Source organism: Oryctolagus cuniculus, chromosome X, assembly GCF_051225735.1.
Source record: "Oryctolagus cuniculus isolate XC-2025 breed Fujian yellow rabbit chromosome X, ASM5122573v1, whole genome shotgun sequence".
NCBI lineage: Eukaryota > Metazoa > Chordata > Mammalia > Lagomorpha > Leporidae > Oryctolagus > Oryctolagus cuniculus.
The window spans coordinates 30,311,861-30,336,002 of NC_142888.1; the positions used below are offsets into that span (position 1 = coordinate 30,311,861).

Consider the following 24,142-nt stretch of genomic DNA (forward strand, 5'->3'; position numbering starts at 1 on the left):
TGTTTACCAGATAGGATAATAGCATGCTGTGGAAAGAACATAGAATTTAAAGTGTAAGATTGGTATTTGGTCATAGCATTGATATTTAATTTGATCTTAGATGTAAAAAGTTATTTAATTCGTTTCCTCATTTCTTTTTAAAAATTTAAACTGAAGTTGCAGTATAAGCACATGCTTTTATTTCACAGGGTTTTGATGCTCACAATATACATTTTGTGACTTGTAAAGCTCTATGTAGACATTTTTAATTTGAAGCATATTTGAGTTTGTCATAATCCCTTCTGTGTTCAAGAATCTTAAGCTGAGTGAATGATTTGAGAATCCAAAGGAAAGTGATTGAGTGTTTGGCCAAAGGTTACAAGTTTGTTATATACCTGTTGGCTACCTTGAATATTTATCACAAATTTTTTACATATATATTGGCAGTGATTTGATAGGGTTTCCTAGTTATGCAATTTTATAGCTGGATTGCTTTTTCCAAGCATGCTTTTTCTTTTTTCTTTTTGGCTTTTTCCTGCTATGCTTTTTCTTTCCTCTTTTGGCTTTTGCTCATATTTGGAAGCACTGCATTGTTAGAGAACACCTGTGTGTGTAATGGAGTATTACAAGAATTTAGATCATTGAATTTTTCTGTAAACTTTATAAAGGCTATAATTGATCTTTGTAAAGAAGCTTTGTAATTTTTCTCTTAAATTACCCTTTTCTTGTCAGCTATCCTTAATTAAGCCTCCTATCTTCATGTCCAGTGTATCCTATTTAAAAACAAGGCTGGATCCAGACTGGTTTAAAATCTTTGTTTCTTGAAGATCCTACTCATAGAATTGAAAATTCTAAAATTTTAGAGCTGGAAGTGGTCTTAGAAATAATTTTGTTTTTTCCCTTTAATTTTGTCAATGGAGAAAGCAAGATATGTGTTTAAATCAGTATTACCTAACTCTGTAGTTAGTGGCAGAAGTGAGCTTATGCTTGATCCAACCCCTCCCCCCTGAATTTTTTTTTCCTGTTGTACTTTGTTTCCAAATTTTAAGATTGATTTTTTTGCAAGATTTCTATTTATTTAATTCAGAGTTAGATTTGCAGACAGAGAGGGAGAGACAGAAAGGTCTTCCATCCGCTGATTCATTCCCTAAATGGCCACAAGGGCTGCAGCTGGGCCCATTTGTAGCCAGGAGCTTCCTTGGGGTCTCTCATGTGGGTGCAGGGGCCCAAGCACTTGGGCCATCTTCCACTGCTTTTCCAGGCCATAGTAGAGAGCTGAATTGGAAGAGAAGCTTGCACACAAACTAGTGTCCATATGGGATGCTGGCGCCACAGGCAGATCCTCAGCCTACTATGCCATAGTGCCTGCCCCAGGTGGTTCTAGTTAATTATTTATTTGAGAGGCAGAGTTACAGAGAAGGAGAGACAGAACTGTCTTCCATCTGCTGGTTCATTCCCCAAATGACCACAACAGCTGGAGCAGGGCCGATCCGAAGCCATGATCCTGCTAGGAGCTTTTTCTGGGTGTCCCACGTGGGTGAAGGGGCACATGCACTTGGGCCATCTTACACCGCTCTCTCAGGCACATTAGCAGGGAGCTGAATCAGAAAAGGAGCAACCGGTACACAAACTGGTGCCCATATGGGATGCTGGTGCCACAGGCATAGGCTTAGCCTCCTAAGCCACAGGGCTGGCTCAGCAAGTGGTTATTTTTTAATCTATGTTTGTAATTGTTCTCCTGAGCATATTGATACAGTGTTTATGGCTGGCCATCTAGAAGTAATTTAGGTAAAATCCAAGCAAGGAACTCTACTGTTTAGGAAATAGATATATGAATATATACCTCATACCAGTTGGGTTCCATATACCTGTGGTAACTTATGAACCTCCCTATAGATTGAAGAAGATAATGATGTAAAAGTAGTACTTATATGAAGCTGTTGTCAGTTTGAGACTTGATTGCTTTAGTGAGTATATAATCATGTTAAGTTTGGGAGCTTGTAACTGTTTAAGGTTATTATATCTTTTGATTCTTTATATGCATATGATTTTTTATATTCTTCAGTTGACCTAAGAAATGAAACTGAATGATAATAAGGACGATGCAGTGTTGGAATTAATAAGTGTCCTTTGCTCTATTGATCTTGTCCTGGTCACTACCATTCTCTTATGTATTGAATTTTAGTTCTAAAATAACATATCTCACACCTTGTCTATGAATTCACTTTGGCTATGTGTTTTCTCTCTTGCTAATCAAATGTTCTCTCTCAGACTGTCCTCACTTTTTGCTTTAGCTTATGTTGCTATCTTTTGAAAAGCCACAAAATTAGAAAGCATGGGATATTTGCTTGGAGAGAGTTTTAGAGTACATCCTTAATTGATAGGAGCTTATTTAAGTTAAAATTACTTTCTTTGTTTTATGTGTAGATCCCTATTGATTGCAGGGATCATGGTTTTTTTTGGTGTTTTTTTATTCACCAAATATTTTGTAGTTTATTGAGAAATGTTTCTAAGGAAAACTACGCTATCTTTTTGTATAGTCAGCACAAAGCATAGTCTAGGATGTCTCAGTGTTGCAGCTTTGACATATTTATAATTTAAATAAAATCTGGTACTTGATATCATGTCTTGTGTTTGAGATTATTATTTTTTTGGTGATGTATGTTTGGGTTGGTAGTGGTGATTTAACATACTAATAAGAGCAATTTTATTTACCAGTGGTATTGTTAACCTATTTTTTTTTATATTATGGTTATTTTATATTATGCTGGCCATTTTTCCTTTTAGAGTTGATTATAGGTCAGGTTCTAGATCAGTTATTTGTTTCCAATTTTTTCCAGCTACACCCTCTTAGAGGATCCCATGTCAGAAAGTAGTGGATTAGAGTAACAGTTACATTCTCAATGGATTTATTTATTATGATAATTCAAGTGTGCTATCATTTTATTAAGTAATCTTGGGGGCAAACTTAAAGAAAAATGTAGAGTAAGTGCAGTAAAGAGCTAGAAACCAGAATGAAACCTCTATAAAACCTTTACAGTATCATACATGCATGCAAGCCTATGTCATCACATGTTGTTTAGGAAGGTGATAGATTACTAGAGATACCTTGAACTGAACTACTTGCCTTTGTAAGAATCTGAAATCTTGGGATAAGAGGAAGTGTACTATATACAGAAAAGGAAGGGTTAGATTGGCAGAAAAATATATTTGGGGACTAGACATACCTCTAAATACATCTCCCTACAAATTCTTACCAGCCATCTTTGGCCTGTAACCTTTTTTTTCTTCCCATTAACTAGAATGGTGGTATGGTGGCACATATCAGAGATACGTAATTCTGTGCTAGACGCATAGGATTCTGGAAATTAAACTCTTGCATCTAATCAACAAACCTGATAAGAAAATGTAATGATTATTATTACCTTAACATCAAAAAGGATTATGAGAATGAGGTATAGATGAAAAAGAAATGTTAATACATTATTAGTAAGGTTTCTTAGTATTCATTTCTGTAACTCTGTACCAATCACAAATACTCTTACAAGTATAGAAATTTCTGATCTCTTGGAGTGCGATAAGGCAAAAAGAATAGTGGTTTTAGTGATAATGAAACTTTTTCAGGGAATGATAGGGAATAGTGCAAACATAAACCTAATTGACCTTGAGTCTTGTCCAGCGTGGAGTCTGGCAAAAACATTTAATGTATGTTTTTGAGCCTTCATAATACAGACATGCTCCTAGATTGAAAGTTTAATTTTAGTTCTATTAACATAAAACAATTGATACTAATACATTTTAAGTTTATTATATATACTTATATTTTGAGGAAAAAACCTAGCCAATTATTGTCAAAATATTTGTTTAGTTGTAAATATCTATCTATTTAGAAGGCAGAGAGAGGTAGAGACACAGAGAGATTGCTTTCCCATCTGTTGCTTCACTGTCCAAATGCCTGTACCATCCAAGTGTGGGCTGAGATGAAGTGAAGAACTCGGAACTCAGTCCGGGTTTCCCATGTTGGGTGGCTGGGACTCAACTAGTCAAACCATCACCTGCTGTGTCCTAGGGTGTGCATTAGTAGGAAGCTGGACTGGGGAGTAGAGCTAGAACTCCTACCCAGGCACTGCAATAAAGGATGGGAGCATCCCAGCCAGTGTTTTACCTGCTGCTACATCAAATGCTGACTTGAAAACTTACAGATTTCACCAAGGGCGTTCTGATTAATTTATGCCTAGTGGTGACATTTAGATTGCCACAAAGAATTTTGAACGTCTTTGATTAGTTAAGCTTAAGGAAAATGATGTATAAGAACAAAAATCCTAAAATAAGACAGGTAAAAAAGTAACCCATTGCCTGGAATGATGAAATGAGGACTGGCTAGAGAGAGCAAAAGAGCTGGGAGAGGTGATAATTAGCAAATATTGGTTTGATTAATCCAGTGTGTAGTATTTCTAATTTAGTCTCACTTCTATGGTCCTTTCTGATTCAACCTCAAAAGATCCTATTAGCCTACAGCTTTCCTAAATATAGTCCTTGTGCCAGTTACATTGCTTTGACATTTCCCTAAAAACACCTTGAGCGTTTTTCACCCATGTGGCTTTGTGCCATTTACTGTTTGATCTGCCGCCTTCTGCTGTCTCCATCATTAAAATCTTACCTCTTTGTTTCATGAAATATTTCTCAGTTAAAAAGAACTTCTAAATTAACTAATACATACATGTGAAAGTATATGTGTGTTGTGTATTTATTATCTTGTTACTGATTTAGAGCTAAAATATCCTCCATTTTATTTGTGTGAAATTAGTTCGTTTATCCCATCATACATTCTGGAGGGAAATCTCTGGACCCAGTATTATTAACCCCACAGAACTCAAGGTGTTATTATGATTCTTTTTAAATGTACTTGAAAGGCTGTGCTAGGATATTTAGTTAATATCATATATTTTGCTTTAGTTCTAGAAGAGACTTTTTAAAAAAGTGACTTTCTAGCAATAGTGTTAAAATGGCTGTTGTTTTATAATGCATTCAGCACACATGTGTGTTTTTTGTAGATAGTGCTATTGACATTTTAGCTTTTCATTTTTCTTAATGTTTAACATTAAAACAGTCTTTCAACTGAACATCTGCAGAAAACTTTGGTGACATAAAAAGCTACATTTTTCAGATTTTAAGAAAAATGCCAAGGATATTGTGCAGAACAATATAGACTTGTTGCAGTAGAGAATATGGTTTAAGTGTTTGAAAACTATGTACCTCTGCATGCATATCATAAAAGTATTTTATAGTTTCTGGTAAAAATTTACCACGTTATAAAATTCTCTGTCAGAATTTCTGAGGTCAGCAGAAATTACATGTATTGGTGATTTTTGTCTGTTTTGTCCTGCAAAGATCATATTCTGGTTACATGCATTTTGGTGAGATATGAATGCAATAAAATGATGACCAAAATTATAATATAGTCTGACATTTTCTCTATCCCTGTCCTGAAGTACACCCTTTCACTTTTTCTGTTTGTCTGTTTCTCTCATATTGTTTTGTTTTCCTGAGATGAGGAAAACTGAAGAACTATATGGTATAGAGAGGCACAAAAATTCAGAAAAGAAAATGAACTTAAGTGTTTGAATAAGATGTATTGTGTCAGATGAGAAAAGATCAGTAAAAAGACTAGAGTGCCCCAACCCAACCAGAAATCCTAAAGTATAAAAGTGAGGGCATCAGTAAATATCTACTGCACTTAAACTTTTTGCTGTATTATTTGGAATATTAGCAATAAAAGAATTTAAGACTTCAAGGAATAGACTTGGAAACAACTGGAAACAGCAAATCAATTGGTAGAAAATGGAAGTATTTCATTTTAAAGAGTGAACCTAAGTGTTAACACTGAAGAAAATTGTTGGGTGTTGAGTTTAGGTGGTGAATCTTGAAGATTTAGAGGAAAGTAGGAAAATGAAAATATTTCACATCAGCAGAATATAATAAGGAGAAGCAGTGAAGCCAAGAGGGCTAATATTTACATAAATAAATGGATAAGCCCCTTCACTGCTGTGGAGGAGCAGTGTTAGGGCATAACTGGGAATAGACTTGAGTGGTAAGGCTCACAGATTTTAAATGAAACATTGTTTTGCTTATAGGCCAAACCCCCCCCCCCCCATTATGCTAACATTCATAGAGAGCATGTTACAGTAACCTAGTGTTTTTTTTTGCACCTTTGTGACATTGTGGACTCAATGGAACACTGTACTGAAGGCACCTAGGGAGTAAAACATTTCTAACAGATGTGGCATTTGGGGAAAGGGATGAGAGGAACAGATCTGTAGAGATTGTAGAATTCCTTTCCCCATAACAAGTCCTGTCACCTCAAAGTAGGAATATTATTAGCAGTGTTCTATATTCCTTTTACCTCCCTTCTTCATATTTACTTTTACACCTCTTTTCCTTTTATAACCGTTTTTCTGTTTGTTCCTCCTTTTCCTTTGCTATCTTCCACGTCTGTTCTTTTTCTTTCATGTTTTTTGACTCAGGCCTACCTGGGTTTTTTATTATTACATGTGGACATTGCTTAGTTCTGACCCATTCCTTTAGAATTTCCTGACCTGTATCATAAGGTAAGATTAATTAGGACTTTATAGAGCATTATCTATAATTTTTATTATAAAATATAACATACTTAAAAGTGCATAAATCATTAGTATAGACAGTGACATGTTTTAAACATTCATGTAACTGTTACCTGAATCAAGAAGTAAAACATTGGCATCTCATCAAAAAGCTCCTTCATATTCTTTCCTGGTTGTATCATGTTTTAGTTGGCCTCACTTATTGCTACAGTTGCTCTTTTTTCTCATCTTCTTGATGCCTCCCTTGATACATTTGTACTGTTTGAGAGAAATAGGAAGTTATCTGAACAAGAATGATAAATTATTCCAATTTTTCGTCAGTTCTTTGACACCCCCCCATCCCATCTCAAAGTCTGTACGCATCAGATAAGAAAACATATGTAGTTCCATCCACTTAAAAGATGGATGCCCAGCTTTTCTTCAATAAAAAAATTAAGTATTGTCATAACAAGGTGTAAAGGTGTCTGATGTTGAACCTAATACTCCAAGGCCCCCATAAACACTACCTTTTAGAACTCTTAATTTTATAATAAATAGGTACATACCCTTTACTGAGGAGTATGATAACACATGAATCCGTCAGAGTTATTAAGGACATAGGAAGTATTGTTTTGCTTTACTTTTTGATATTTTGAACTTTTTATACAGAACACTTTTTTGTTTGGGAGGCATCTAAGATTCTAAATAGCTACCTTTAAGATCTGAGGGGTAACTTAGTTGATAAAAACCTTACAAAATAGGTGCTTGCGAGAACATTTAAATCATGTAAAGGGATTTAAAATGCCATCTAACATGATGTTACATCTGATATAACAACTTAAAATTCAAAATAGATTTTTCTCATTCTAAGCTTCATTTTTGAGTAGGCAATACATAGGTATTATGAAACTGAGCAATATAAAAATGTATTCAGCAAAAACTGGCCTTCCTTCATCCCTGAATTTGTTAAACTAATAATCAAAATCTTGTATAAAAAGATACTATGTGAATTTGGGGCAAAGACTAGTAGACCAAGGAAAGGGAAAAGGAATAGAGAACTGAGAGAGCCAGCTAAATATGGACGTTAGAGTTAGGACAGAAGAGCACCTTAGAGCTTTGGGGTAAGGACGAATATGAAAACTGACTACTAACTCACACAGTATAAAAGATATGAAAGACATAAATATAAAGAAAAAGAATACATTTTTACAGAAGAGAATAGAAACAGGATTAAGCAACCCTCCTCCATTAAAAATCTGACCTTTTTACTGCCTTATTCCCCTCTGCACCAGAAAATTCCAGAAACAATGAAATCAGTTATTTACACTGAGAATTTTATTAAACCATGAGCTTGTTTGAATAATTTAGAATAAGTTCAACTGATCTTTTCTCCTTTGTATTAAATTAGATTATGTATTCAATTATATAAGAGGCCCAAGTGTTCCTTTCCAGGTTTTTTTCCCCCCCTTAAACTTTTCACATTAAAAAAAAAAAAAGACATTTCCTTAAAACAATATTGCATAAAACAGAGGTTTTACTGTACTACCAAGCAGAAATGCATGCACATGTTAAAAAGTTAAGATATGTTATGTCTATATTCTTTCAGGGCAATTAAAGCATTTCAGGAGGTGCTTTATGTTGATCCCAGCTTTTGTCGAGCCAAGGAAATTCATTTACGACTTGGGCTTATGTTCAAAGTGAACACAGACTATGAGTCTAGTTTAAAGGTAGGTTGTTGAGTTTTTTCAAGATACAATGTTTCATTTTTGTGGGCTTTTTGTTGTTGTTTAATATTAGAAAAATGAGAAATGTTGGAATTTCTATTGGCACTTTAAAAGAAAATTTTAAACGTTTAGGTGGCAAAGCTGTTTATCAGCCATGACATGGAAGATATTTAAGTTTGTGTTTCAGGGTGCAAAGTAGTTGGTGCTAAGACTTGCATGGTAACTAATTTCATGATTAAAGTTTTATTTTATTTATTTTACATTTTAATTAAGATCCCTCATCAGGAAAGGGTGGAAGTTTCATTGTCAGTTGAGACATCTAAATCACTCCCTTATAAGTGATCCATCACTGTAGAGTTATTTCATGATGCCATATGTGTGACCCAATTGTTAACCTTCTTTTTGCTTGGATCTCAGTAGAGATCTATTTGCCTCTACCAGCAGGCCAGGTCTTATATCTAAGTTATAAAGAGTGTTCCTGGAAGAGCATTTGGACTGCTGATTTAAGAGTAGCAATGTTATTGGGAAGAGATAATATGTTGTTGACTAAATATCATACTTTTTACCTATAGAAATTGGGATTTCTCTAGTATTTTCACGTTTCATTGAGCATTTTGTGTTTTGGTTTTTATTGGGTTTTTCATGAAAATAGTGTTTCCCTACATGACAAAAGAATTTCATTTTCAAAAGGTTAGAAGTTCTAGGATTAAGTTTCTTTGAATTTGTAACTATTTATAATGGTTACTGTAATCTCAGGATCTCCATTGCAGACTATCTTGATTCTAAAGTAGGAGAGGGTGAGGGAGGAAGATAAAAATGACTTCCAGTAGGTTATAATTTGAACTCACTAATAAGGAACTATTACAGATTTTTAAAAACTTGTACCTAAGGGTGTGTAATTGTTATAGATTTTTAAAATAAAAAATTCTGCAGCTACTGTGTCTACCTCAATGAATTTATAAAGAACAATGCTGATGTTATATGAGAGAGAGATATAACCAAATAGCTTGCCAAGAAGTGATCAAAGGTAAGTACAGTTGAGGAATAGGTCTCTGTGTATGTGTTAGTAGTGTGGAGAATAAGGGATGCCTGCAAGTTATCAGTTCTAAAGTTTAGTGCAACATTTTGCGAACTGTACTGTGGGATACCAGTGAGTTTGAATTGGAGCATAAGTTCAGATATATTACTTTGTGTATTTTAGTCTCTTCTTGGACATTTGCAGTTTCAGTTTCTTACTAGCTGTCAAACTTCTTTTTTTTTTTTTTTTTAAGATTGATTTATTTTATTTGAAAGAGGAGGGGAGAGAGAGAGAGAGAGAGAGAGAGAGAGAGAGATGGATTGATGGATCGATGGATCGATGTTGTGGTTTATTCCTCAAATATCCGCAGTAGCCAGGGGAGGGACCAGGCCAAGGTCAGGAGCCTGGAACTCCATCTGGGTTCCCCACATAGGTGGCAGAGGCCCAAGCACTTGAGCCATCTTTTTCTTCCTTGCCAGGTGTATTAGCAGGGAGCCAGATCAGATGACTTGAAATGGCATCCACACGGGATGTCCGTGTTACAGGTTTTGGCTTTAACCCACTGTGCCACAGCGTAGGCTCCTCAAAGTGTCTCTCTCTCTTTCTCTCTTTTTTAAGATTTTATTCATTTATTTGAGAGGTAGAGTTACAGACAGTGAGAGGGAGACACAGAGAGAAAGGTCTTCCTTCCGCTGGTTCACTCCCCAAATGGCCTCAATGGCCAGAGCTACGCCAATCCGAAGCCAGGAGCCAGGTGCTTCTTTCCTGGTCTCCCATGCTGGCACAGGGGCCCAAGGACTTTGACCATCTTCCACTGCTTTCCCAGGGCACAGCAGAGAGCTGGATTGGAAAAGGAGCAGCCAGGACTAGAACCAGCGCCCATATGGGATGCCGACACCGCAGGCAGAGGATTAACCTACTGTGCCATGGCGCTGGCCTCCTCGAAGACTCTTAACATTGAATATACAAAATAAACTTGTTCAGGAATTTCACAATATTGTAACAACATATCTATGAATGTGACAGAAGTGTTTCTGATAGCAGGAAATGTATTTGAGGCAAAAAAGTGATCCTGTGTGTCCCAAATTATGGAATGTGACTCAAATATCAATACAGTGGTATCTTAAGTCTGAATGTAAAGTTCCATTTTCATGAAGGTGACAGGCTTTAAAATCCCTTTCAATCAGGGGAAACTGTAAATGGCTTTTTGAAAGTATTCCTGCTTTAGTTTGCTTGACTAAAACATTATCCTGTTTACCACTTTAATTTGTTCATAGTTAAAATCTAATAAACCTTCAAGTCAGGGTGTTCCTAGCAAAACTGCCTTATGTAATGGCAGCCTTTATTTAAAATACTTGATAGCATCATGATGTCCATTTCATTTGTATAAAAAAAAGAAAGGAATTTTAAGAGTGCTTGATTTTTTTCTATTCTTCATAGTGTAAAGGTTTCATTTGATTTTTGTCTCATCCTGACATTAACCTTTTAAGCCTACCTCTAGTATTTCTTCACTATTTTAAGGGAGAATTTTAGGCATCTACAGTGTTGGTTGACAAGGAAGTCTTTTACTTTATTACTCTTTTTTTTTTTTAAGATTTATTTATTTATTCAAAATTCCGAGTTACACAGAGAGAGGAGAGGCAGAGAGAGAGAGGACTAACATCCACTGGTTCACTCCCCAGATGGCCACAACGGCCAGAGCTGCGCTGATCTGAGGCCAGGAGCTTCCTCTGGGGCTCCCACGTGGGTACAGGGGCCCAAGGATGCCAGCGTTTCAGGCCAGGGTGTCAACCCACTGTGCCACAGCACTGGCCCCTAGTTTATTACTCTTAAGTGCTTAGATTTTGTGAATAAAAGTAGGACTCAGAAGGAAAAATATGTTCCTCTTCCCTTAGATGGTCTCCAGTTTTCCTGACTAGTAGTTTACCTTCATCTGGATAGATGGTGGAACTTCTGATAACCTTTCCATTACATTAAGTTGTTTCCTAGCACGGTGTGTTTGTATAGATGCTTTTTAGGCTATATGGTCTCAGAAACTTCAGTTCAAACTGGTTAAAATAAAGAACTGTAGTGTATATGTGAAGTCCAGTATTCAAGATTGGTTAATTCAACTGATCCAAGGATTTGTTTTCTTTTCAGTTCTATATTGGCTTGTACTTAAGGCTCATTACTCTATTTGATGATACAGGATGGTTGCCATGTGCAGTCAAAGTAAAATGCTTTCTTTTTCATGTCTCATTAGAGAAAGGCATTATAGAGCAGTGGTGTGGGTGCTTAGTGTAGTGCTGTCTTATAAGTGCTCAAATAATGAAAATCACCACCATCATCTTTTAATGGAGGAGAAAGATCTTGACTTCCTATTATCTCTTCAAAAAATATTTACCTTGCATCTCATTGGCCAGAATAAGTGACATGGCCATTCCTAATTAATTCCATTTCAAAGGTGATGCGGTTTCTCTTAGACCAGTTATGTCTAATCATTTTTTTAAAAAAGATTTATTTATGTATTTGAAAGTGTTAGATTTTCCATCTGCTGGTTCATTCCTTGGATGGCCACAACAGCCAATGCTGGGCCAGGCTAGAACCCGGAGCTTTGTCCACATCACCTGTGTGGGCAGAAGGGGCCAAAACACTGCGGGCCATCTTCTGCTTTTCCCAGGCCATTAACAGGGAACTGGATTGGAAGTAGAGCAGCCAAGACAAGAATCAGAGCTCATATGGGATGCCTGCATTGCAGGTGGTGGCTTTACCAGCTACACCACAACGATGACCCCGATACCCAGTCTTTAAATAAAATTCAATACCCTAAGTACACTGTTACCATCTAATGGAAGGGTGAAGAGTGAGTAAAATCATTAACTTGCTATGGAAGATGGAATGTCAGTTTTTCCATGGTGGGTCTTATCGTCACCTCATTTACTTTTCTGTCCAAAGAGGGATTGCAGCATGTAAATGCTGTTTTTGTTTGTTTGTTTTTACATTTGCTATTTAAAAAAAAAAAAAAAACTATTTATTGGGTAGGGGGAATCTTCTATCTACTGATATGTGAAAGAGAGAGATTTTTCAGCCACCGATTTACTCCCCAAATACCCACATCAGCTTAGCCTGGGCCATGCAGAAAACGGATCCTAGGATCTCAATTCGGTTCTCCCAAGTGAGTGGCAAAGACCCCACTACTAGAGCTACCTCCCAGGGTGTGCATTAGCAAGAAACTGGAGTTTATACTTAGACCCAGACATTCTCTATGGGGTATAGATGTTTTAACTGCCATGCCAAACTCCCTCTCTTATAGTATATTTAGATGATAAAATATTTAAGATATAATTTATTTCATAATACTCATGTAATTTCCCCCCCATATCTTGCAAGTAAGCTTTTCCAGCCATGTTTCAATTCTCAGTTTATCTACCAACTAAAGCTTCTCTAATTTGAGCCAGTATAAATATCGATTGTGAAATCCATTGTCCTCTTCCAGGATTCAGTGCTTGTATTTCTGTCATTCTGCCCGTCTTCAGAATTGTAAAGTTAATGCTCACTTTTTAATATAGTATTACTTTCCCCATTGATTGGCCAGTAAAGTTTAAATGTGTTTAGTGAATGGTGGTGAATTCAGTTCATTTTTTTTTTGAAGATTTATTTATTTATTTTAAGGCAGAGTTAGACAAGGAGAGACAATAGAGATCTCCCATCTGCTGGTTCACTCCCCAAATGGCTGCAATGACTGGAACTGGGCCAGCCCAAAGCTAGGAGCTTCTTTCTAGTCTCCCACATGGTTGTAGAGGCCCAAGCACTTGGGCTATCTTCTGCCTCTTTCCCAGGCGCATCAACAGGGAACTGAATTGGAAGTGGAGCAGCTTGGACTTGAACCAGCACCCATATGGGATACCGGAGCTGCGGCTTTACCTACTACACCACAGCCTGAGAAATCAATTCTTAATTTGGGAACTACTTTAATATTATCTGAACCAGAGTCTATTTCAGGGTGACAGTTCCTACGTGGTATTTTGTTGCTTTTCTTCTTTGTTTCAGATAGTATTCCCTTAGGTAAGATTAGATGCCTTTTTAATGCCATTTGATTACTCAGGATTCCATTTTGTTACCTTTTAATGATAGTGATGAAAATTATCTTGCATATCTTTTATATTTAAAACAGTATGCTTTGCTGGCGCCGTGGTTCACTAGGCTAATCCTCTGCCTGTGGCGCCAGCACCCGGGTTCTAGTCCCGGTCGGGGCACCGGATTTTGTCCTGGTTGCTCCTCTTCCAGTCCAGCTCTCTGCTGTGGCCCAGGAAGGCAGTGGAGGATGGCCCAAGTGCTTGGGCCCTGCACCCACATGGGAGACCAGGAGGAAGCACCTGGCTCCTGGCTTCAGATCAGCGCAGCACGTTGGCCGTAGCAGCCATTGGGGGGTGAACCAATGGAAGGAAGACCTTTCTCTCTGTCTCTCTCTCTCTCACTGTCTATAAGTCTCTGTCTGTCTTTCTCTCTCTCTCTAACTCTGCCTGGCCAAAAAAAAAAAAAAAAAAAAAAGCTATCATTACTGCAATAAAAATAATAAACATACAGTGATTTTTGGCAAATAGTTTTTTATATAATGCTTCTAAATTTTATATCCTTGCAAACTGTTCAGATTATTTCCTTTATGTGAAGCTAATAAATGCAAAAGTAAGATGTGATAACACCCATATTCTTCCTTCAGTTAATGCTAGTGCATTGTTTAATTTCACAAAGATTGGAAAGTCTCTGTTTACATGTTTTTAATATCATTAAAATAGGTCCATATTAGGACTTTTTTTTTTCTGGAATTCTAATGGTAGAGTAACTCAAGGCAGCTTTTTTTTTTTTTTCTTCAAATGGGGACCTGTGTATCATTTATTAGGATGCCTGTGTAATTCCCTTATAATTTGATATCCAAAGATGGTAAGTTCTGATTGAAAGTATTAATGTGAAAGGGATAGGAGGGGCCAGCGCTGTGGCATAGCAGGTAAAGCCACCCTCTGCAGTGCCAGCATCCCATATGGGCGCCAGTTTGTGTCCTGGCTGCTCCACTTCTACTCCAGCTCTCTGCTGTGGCCTGGGAAAGCAGTAGAAGATGGCTCAAGTGCTTGGGCCCCTGTACCTGCATGGGAGACACCGAAGAAGCTCCTGGCTGTGGCTTGGCACAGCTCCAGCCATTGCGACCATCTGGGGAGTGATCCAGCGGATGGAAGACCTCTCTTTCTCTCTTTGCCTCTCATTCTGTCTCTGTGTAACTCCGACTTTCAAATAAATAAATAAATATATCTTTTAAAAAAAGGGATAGGAAGATAAGAATTTCAGAGGCAGTTCAAAGGAGATGGTTAAACTCAAGTGAGATTTGTGTGTTGCTTGGCATTTTACTGGGTCTTGGTATCTTGTATGGGTAGAAATATGAAATAGAAGAGGCTATACAATGATAAAATGCCTAATCATTAGGCATGCTGGAAAAATAGAACAAGTTCATCTTATTTATCAACTCTTAAAATTTTTTTTCTGTGTGAACAGTGGTTTTCTCTAAATGCCCCAGTTCACCTATTCTTTCAGCATGTGTCTTATATCAGACACGAACTTCTGAGTGAAATAGCAGTTCTGCTTTCTGTTTACCTTATTCTTCTCTAGGAACTACTTCATTTCCAGGTATCTGATTTGATGTTATACAGTGTATATACTTAGAAATTTTATTGTCTTCTTTTTTAAAATGTTGAGGTACTAAAGGAAGAAGGAATAATTGAAGGCATGCTGACATGTACTTCCTTTCAGAAGCTGTTTAGGAAATCTAAAATGCCTTCTGTCTTTTATGTTGTATTTATTAATGTGAGATGCACAGGCTGTTTGTTTCATGTGCTTAAGATACTGTGAATTATGTATTGTAGAAATACTTGCTGAGAATTTAAATGCTAGGTATTACATTAATTTTATGCGTGCCTTAAGTTTCTAAAATATCGTATGTTTTTGTTGATGCTTTAACAGTTTATTTTTGTTAGTCCAGATGTCTGAAGATAATGAAAGTTGGTATTATTTCAGCATACTTTTCCTTCCCTATTTCCTTCATAATGCTCAATAGTTTACCTCTTACTGAAATCTTGAATACTGTGGTAAACGAGATAAAGGGGACGGGAGTACATCTCACCCATGTGATTCTTAATTATTTATTTGAAAGTCAGAGTTACAGAGAGAGGGAAAGAGATCCTCCATCTGTTGGTTCATTCCCCAGTTAGCCACAAAGGCTGGGCCAGGTTGAAGCCAGGAGCGTCATCTGGGTCTCCCGCGTGCATATCAGGGGCTGAAACACTTGGGCCATCTTCTGCTTTCCCCAGGCCATTAACAGAGAACTGTATTAGAAGTGGAACTTTTGGGTGATGAACTTGTGCCCATATGGGATACCAGCGTCGCTTTACCACTGTGCCACAACACCAGCCTCTGGTGGGAGTTTTTCAGACTGCTGTAGGATTTGGCTTGTAACATAAAACCAGGAACGTACAGAAAATTTTCAAGAAGGGTTTATAGAATATTGGCATATCATAGAAGTTGCATTCATAGGGTCTTCATAGGAATTGGTTGGGATGTAGAGACAGTGAGAGAGGCCTTAACTATCTTTTTTCTTTCTCTCTTTCTCCCTTTCTTTCTTTGCTCTTTTGCTTCTTTTATTTTTATTTTTGTTGTTTTTTTTTGGATAGGTGGAGTTATAGACAGAGACAGAGAGAAAGGTCTTCTTAGGTTGGTTCAACCCCCAAATGGCCACTATGCCTGGCGCTGTGCCGATCTGCAGCCAGGTGCCAGGTGCTTCCTCCTGGTCTCCCATTTGGGTCCAGGGGCCCAACCACTTGGGCCATCCTCCACTGCCCTCCCAGGCCACAGCAGAGAGCTGGACTGGAAGAGGAGCAACCGGGACTAGAACCGGCACCCATATGGGATGCTGGCACCGCAGGCAGAGGATTAACCAAGTGAGCCACAGCTCCAGTCCCGGTTTTATTTATTTTTTGGTACTTTTTATTTATTAGATTTCTTACTTAATGTCCTCTGGTATTGGATGTAGCACTTACAAGATTAGGGCCAGGTCCACAAATTAAGCTTCTTTTTCTTTTGTTTTCTTTGGCTTTTTTTTTTTAAAGATTAATTTATTTGAAAGAGTTATAAAAGGAGAGGCAGAGAGAGAGAGAGAGAGAGAGAGGTCTTCCATCCACTAGTTCACTCCCCAATTGGCCATAACAGCCGGAGCTGTGCTGATCTGAAGCCAGGAGCTACCAGCTTCCTCTGGGTTCCCTCTGTGGGTGCAAGGGCAACTCTTAATACCCACTGTTTTTAGGTAAACCACCAAGTAGATGCCAAAAAGTATTAGTGTGTTCTAGTAAACTTGTGGTGATGGTGGTGGTTGGGTGAGGAGGGGTCCTTTGTTAGTATTAGCTATACTGTATTTTTCTTCCTTCATTATATCTATTGGTTCTTTATATATAAATTCATATTGTTAGATATTTTTTGCCTTTTTATAATTGGTAAGAAATTTGATTTTGATGGAGGATACTATAAGCCAGTCATTTCTGATGATTTAAATCTTTTTTTTCCTTCCAATCATTGGCTGTTTCTCCTGAGTATAGCATTACAGATCATTTTGGCAGAGGATGGCGATTGCTTTTTATTTTGTTTTCTGTGTAGTTTTTCTTCACTTGTGAGGGAAGAAATAGTTCCCTTGTTCTTTTCTACTTCTCATCAAAACTTGTACTTTACCTTGTAATGTTTCCTAGATACTCTTCTCTGATATGAGGTGATCTCCTAATTGTTTTTTTTTTTTTTTTAGCTGCTTAATAATGACTTCTCCATGTCTCTTTTCCAACCTACTTTTGTTTTTCTGTTTGATATTCATTTCTGCCCTGAGTTCTATTACATACTTCCAAAATGCTTATTTGAAAATGATAAGCGTGCTCATAGATGTGCAGTAACCATTCTTTCTGGGTGTTTGTCTTTGTTCTGTTGGTTTTAAACTGAGAAGTTACTATGATTTCAGGTACCCCATCTCTCTTTCAGTATTTTAAACTACAGAAGTAATTTCTAATTAAAAGGATTTTTGGTGCTTACTCATAACTGGCTAATTTTCTGGTTATAAATACTTGATCTTCAAATGTAGCTATATAAATTCCAAAACAATTTCATGCTGCAAATTATTGCTGAATCCCCCTGTATAACATAGATATTATGTCTACCTTGTGTTAGTTATTTGTGTATGTATCAGTCTTATTCTGATATGAGTGCAAATTGAGCACTAAAATTGAAAGAACTTGGAAATTAAGTTAGCTCATATTCTTTTTTATCATTTGTATATAAGTATTAGACATACTCTAGACCAGTTTTGTAAAAATTCTGTTCAGTTACATACCTATACTTTTGTAAAATACGATAGGAATAAAAGGATTTTAAGAAGACTAGTTAGGACAACATAATAGGAAAAAATGTAAGCAGGAGTGTTAGTGCAAAATGATTTTTCTCAAAGGATAGATACATGGATGGATAGAAGTTTATGCATTCTATAGATCTTAATGAAATTTGTTTAACTTGTGGAGAGATTTATCATTTTATCATTTAGGGCTTCGTTCACTTTATGGTTCACTAAAGTAGGTGGATGAAGCAAGTAACAGCAGGTTTTGGAATTGGACAGTGACAAGGATGTGAATAAAGGTGGGCCATCTGTAAGTGTATTGAGTTGGAGGTACCTGAGGGATATCAGATGTTGGTCCAGACAGAGGAACGTGGAGCCCAAAAGAAGGGCTTGAGATAGGATTTTGAACATTTGCGGTATGTGTTGTCTTCTTTTTTTTTTTTTTTTTTTTTTTTAAGATTTTATTTAATTATTCCGGAGGTAGAGTTACAGACACTGAGAGGGAGAGACCAAGAAAAAGGTCTTCCTTCTGTTGCCGCAATGTCTGGAGCTGCGGTGATCCAAAGCCAGGGAGCCAGGTGAATCTTCCCAGTCTCCCATGTGGGTGCAGGGGCCCAAGGACTTGGGCCATTTTCTACTGCTATCCGAGGCCACAGCAGAGAGCTGGTTTGGAAGAGGAGCAGCCAGGACTAGAACTGGCGCCCATATGGGATGCTGGTGCTGCAGGCAGAGGATTAAGCTACTGCCCCACTTCCTTTTTTTTGTTAAGGAAATTTTTAGAAGAGATCACATTGGTAAAATGGTAAAGAAACAGCCCTCTTTGTTTTTAAATGAAGATTGCCAGAATCTGTTAGATGTTAGAAACCATTTGTGTGCAGTTAGTACTTTGTGTTACAAAAGTAATCAGGGCCAGTGCCCTGGCTCACTAGGCTAATCCTTATTTAATGATTATAAAAAAGATGGTCCAGAACTGCTCCTGCTTGATTTCATTGCAGGATCTTGAATTCTGATAATATGGAATGTTTGCTGAGGTTTGACCTATACATTTCTCTGTTCTTCCTCATTGCATTTTGGTTAAATCATAGAACTAAAATATCGCATTCTTAACAGCTGTTTATTTTCACTTCAGTTTTTGTTTCCTTTGGTGGCTCAGTTTGGAGAAGTATTGTCTTCTCCATCTAAATATTAATTTATGTTTGCAGGGTTTGAATAGACTTAGAAATGTAGTACCATCTGAATGTGTAACTGCTGTGCTTTCATTTTGTCTAGAGGAAAGTAATTGATTATAAAGCATGCTGTACTTTCATAGTATTCACATTTTTAAAAAAAAGCTTTATTTTTTTTTCTTTTTTTTTCTTTTTTTTTAATTTTTTTTTATTTATTTATTTATTTTTTTTTGACAGGCAGAGTGGACAGTGAGAGAGAGAGACAGAGAGAAAGGTCTTCCTTTTGCCGTTGGTTCACCCTCCAATGGCCGCCGCGGCCGGCGCGCTGCGGCCGGCGCACCGCGCTGATCCGATGGCAGGAGCCAGGAGCCAGGTGCTTTTCCTGGTCTCCCATGGGGTGCAGGGCCCAAGCACCTGGGCCATCCTCCACTGCATTCCCTGGCCACAGCAGAGGGCTGGCCTGGAAGAGGGGAAACCGGGACAGAATCCGGCGCCCCGACCGGGACTAGAACCCGGTGTGCCGGCGCCGCTAGGCGGAGGATTAGCCTAGTGAGCCGCGGCGCCGGCCAAAAAAAAGCTTTATTTTATTTGAGAGAGAGAGAGAGATCATCCATCTGCTGTTTCACTCCCCAAATGGCTACAACGGGCGGAGCTGAGTTAATCCCAAGCTAGGAGCCAGGAGCTTCCTCCGGGTCTCCCACATGGGTACAGGGGCCCAAGGACTTGGGCCATCTTCTGCACTTTCCCAGGCCATAGCAGAGAGCTGGTTCAGAAGTAGAGCAGCTGAGACTCGAAGTGGTGCCCATATGGGATTCCAATACTGCAGGCCTGGGATTTATCCCACTGCACCACAGTTCTGGCCCTCATAGTACTCACATTTAAACATAGTCTGTTTTCCATTGTTACCGTGGCACCCTAAAAAGGGGATGTTTAACGATTACACAGTTTGCTTAATGGACCAAGGGAAAATAAAAAGCAGTTCCTGAATTGTTCACATGCTGGATTTTTTTTTTTTTTTTTAATGCTCAGTCAACTATGGCAAGTTTTTCACTTTTGTGGACCATTTTATCACTAGTTTCTGTATTGTCCTTAGGGCACTATAGGCTCCTGATAAATATTTGTTGAATAGATTAAACATTTAATGCTTAAAGATTATAGTCATTTTGTTAGTGGTTGTAAGAATACTGCAAATCTAAGCTAGTCTAATTATGGCATGCACACAACAAACATTTTTGAGTAGATGCAATAGCTACTCTATGATCATACCAAATGACACTTGCTACTTGTTCTTTCCTTGTACAACTATGTAGGTGATAGTTTATTATTAATTGAGGATTCTAGTTGATCAAGTACAGTTTTGTTGATTCTGTGTTGAAATACAGTACATAATGCTTGCTGATGATTATTTCCTTTGATAAAAGAAAATTCTATGGAGAGTTAAATCTAGAAATTGTCATTATGAATATCAGTCTCCAGTTAGTCCAGTTAGTTAGATGTTTGGATTGTGAATAAGAGAATGAGCTTATTGTGATTGATTATTTTTTTAAGAGTTTGTACTTTGGCTGTGTATTTACTTTTAATGGTAAAATATGTAGAAACTCAGAAATTTTAAATATGGAATTGTGAGTATTTTAGAAGAGCTCAAAGAGATTTACTTTTTTTAAAGATTAAATACTATATCTAGTGGTTGTTCTTTGTCATCTCTTAATTAGTTATATACCAGGTTTGATGTTGATAAACTAGATGTCAAATGTCACCCAATGACTGATGGTAATTTGCGGGATTAAAGGTTTAGTGTTGTACATTCAGATTAACATGTATTTTCTGGGTAGGCTTATATGATAGTATTATAAGTGAACATTGTGATTTATTAGTGGTTTAATATTGCCTGAAGAATTATATAAATTCTAAACATGCATTCTGAATGAACAGTTTTTCATAGATGAACACAGACTATTTAAAAGATGTTTAAGTACAATGATTATTGAAGAATCACTGAAGAATTTGTGACAGTTCTCAGAGTGATTATTCTGGTTTCAAAGATGCAGGTTTCATTTTGAGATAAGATATGGTATTTTGACAATACCATTGGACTTAAATTTCTGAAAATAATGATTTTCCATTTAAACCATTCTTTAATACCACATACTTGAAGACTTAAGAAACCCAAAGCTTTCTTATATAAATAAAAATGAACATAGAATAACAATTCTCATTTGTCTCAATAACTCAGTAGTATGTCTGTTATTAGTAGTAAATGTTCAGAGTAACTCTAGATGATTGGCTAGTACATTTTAGTTGCATAACAACTTTTCGTATCAGTTGTCAACAAAAATGTTCAGAATAATTTTAGTTGGTTGGCTGGTACATTTTGTTTGTGTAACATAATTTTATTATTAGACCTTATGTACTTGAAAAATATTTTAAAGTGTTAACTGGGAGAGTCTAACTTTAGTGCATTAATTTTCTCATTCTCTTCTTCTTGCAGCATTTCCAATTAGCTTTGGTTGACTGTAATCCTTGCACTTTGTCCAATGCTGAAAGTAAGTATTATTAAGTACCATAGTTTTCTACGTGTATTCAGATTACTTCATGGCTGCTACTGCTGCTGTTAGTGATGAATTTTTATGCATTTTCTTCATCTAGAATTGTTCAGTGTAACGGTTGGTTGTCATGGCTACTTGTACCAGTGGAACATTTGAGACAATATATTATGAACAGTCTATGTCTATAAAATAGATAGACCAGTGAAGTTGTTGAATTAAAATTATCTGCACTGATGAAGATTGTGTCTGTGTGTATGTGTGTAAGAGTCTTATGTGGTAACTCTGATTCCTGCTTTATGGCACTAAAATTGCTGATAATTATAAATATATACTTTGATTTTTATTAGAGCCTTATGTATCATATTACAAAGCTTGAGGTGTGATTTTTCAGGTAATTCATTTTTTATAGTTTTTTAAAAGATGTATTTTTATCTATTTGACAGAGATTGGTGGGGGGGGGGGGGTGTCTTCCATCTGCTGGTTCACTCCCCAAATGGCCACAACAGCTGGAGCTGAGCAAATCTGAAGCAAGGAACCAGAAGCTTCTTCTGGGTCTCCCATGTGGGTGCAGGTGCCCGAGGACTTGGACCATCCTTTGCTGCTTTTCTGGACACATTAGCAGGGAGTTGGATTGGAAATGGAGCATCCAGGACTCTAGTGCCCATATGGGATATCATTACAGGCTGGGGCTTTAACCTACTGCGCCACGGCCATGTCCCCGGCCCCTCAGTTAATTTAAAAAGAATGCATTTGTGATACATGTTCTGACGTGGTTTCCATTGCTTTTTGGTTCCAAGTAGGGTTTTTTTTCCTTTTTTTTTTCTTTTTTTTACTTCCAAAAGCAGGTTGAATTGATAATAATGTATTTATCAATAACTATGTATTAATATGTTTATTTAGTGTGTACTGACATACCCAATAAGTAATTTTAAGAATACTCACTGAGGCTGGCGCCGCGGCTCACTAGGCTAATCCTCCACCTGTGGCGCCGGCACCCCGGGTTCTAGTCCCGGTCAGGGCGGCAGATTCTGTCCTGGTTGCCCTTCTTTCAGGCCAGCTCTCTGCTGTGGCCCAGGAGTGCAGTGGAGGGATGGCCCAAGTGCTAGGGCCCTGCACCCCATGGGAGACCAGGATAAGTACCTGGCTCCTGGCTTCGGATTGGCATAGCGCTGGCTTAGCAGCCATTTGGGGGGTGAACCAATGGCAAAGGAAGACCTTTCTCTCTGTCTCTCTCTCTCACTGTCCACTCTGCCTGTCAAAAAAAAAAAAAAAAAAAAAAAAAAAAAAAAAAAAAAAAAAAAAACTCACTGAGTGCAAGAAAAATTGACCAGTTGTTTATGAAAACTTTCATTCCTTGACTTAGATTTTAAAAAAGCAGTATTATGCTATGACTTACTTGGCTTTTTGAATTTTTTTTGGACAGCATAGAAAATAGTGTCAGTGTTCAGAAATGAATGCTCAAGGAAATTGATGAATCAGGTAAAAAGTTGAATAAAGCACAGAATAAGCAATAGCATAGGTTAAATCATCACCTGAGCCAGATCAGTTATCTCATAATTCTACTTAAGGCAGTTTTCTGAGAAAACATAAGAAAATTCTGTTTTCTTTAAGTGAAACTCAGGGTTTGGTATTGATCAGTGTATTTGAGGAGTAAACAGAAAAGTAGCCAATGCAGCAATATTTTATAGTCTCTAATATTAGGTTAGATTGGAAAGATAATTTAACTAATTGATTTAATAATTTATGAAGTGCTAATTTATCCTTTTTCCTTTATTATATACCCAAATCATATAAACTATCTATAATATAATACAAATAAGAAAGCACCTTGTTTTTATTTAAATCATTACTAATATTGTAAAGCTAACTTTGGTAATTGTCAGTTTGAAGAACTTTTGAAGGACTTGATTTTTTTTTTTTATTTTTTTTTTTATTTTTATTTTTTTCCCATTTAAAAGGCAGAAAGAAAGATCTTCCATCCTGTTTCAGTCCCCTAATTGCTCATAACAGCCAGGGCTGGGCTGATGGAACGCCAGGAGCCAGAAATTCCACTGGGGTCTCCCACGTTTGTGGCAAGAGACCCAAGTATGGGAACCATCATCTGCTCCCTCTCAGTGTGCACAGTAGTAGAAAGGTGAATCTGAAGCCGAGTAGCTGGGACTCACAGGCACTCCAGTATGGGATGTGGGTGTTCCAGGTGGCAACTGCTTTACCACACACTGGCCCTTTGAGGGACTTTTTAAAAAATTTCAAAGTAAATATTTTGGTAAATTCTCATTTTATTCTGTCAAGGTTAAATCTTAGTTACAGGTCATTATTCTTAAGAGGGAAACACCTGTAGAATGAGTGCCATGGAGTCGGAAACATGTTAAATTTGAAGAGAACCACTTAAACCATCTTGAGTAGGTCACTGGAGTTTGCTGTGCATTTCTTTCTGTTGGATAATTTGTCTGTTTAGTTAACTTTATAAACAATTTAACAGTAGAAAGCATTACTCTCTCTACTTTCTTTGCAACACTTTATTTTTTTTTGAAAGGCAGAGAGACCTAGACAGATACACAGCCATTTTCCATCTGCTGGTTCACCCCAAAGGCCCACGATAACCAGGGCCAGTCCAGACCAGACCAGACCAGGTTAGGCCAGGTGGAAGCTCGGAACCTGGAACTCAGTCTGGGTCTTCTCCATGGATGGCTTGGACCCAAGTTTTTGAGCCATCACCTG

At 37.4% G+C, this 24,142-nt stretch overlaps 1 protein-coding gene across 12 annotated transcripts in view; it reads left to right on the forward strand.

The window, feature by feature from the left end:
* KDM6A (lysine demethylase 6A) overlaps positions 1-24,142 on the forward strand; it is a 194,788-nt gene that overhangs the window by 103,225 nt on the left and 67,421 nt on the right. For 8 of the 12 annotated variants that reach the window (XM_051827032.3, XM_051827033.3, XM_051827035.3 and 5 more), the window contains exons 6-7: positions 8,185-8,305; positions 21,364-21,418. In XM_051827032.3, the coding sequence (XP_051682992.2) occupies positions 8,185-8,305; positions 21,364-21,418 (176 nt within the window). The remainder of the gene's footprint in view (positions 1-8,184; positions 8,306-21,363; positions 21,419-24,142) is intronic. The other 4 variants (XM_070066975.2, XM_070066976.2, XM_089323964.1 and 1 more) reach the window with 1 other exon arrangement.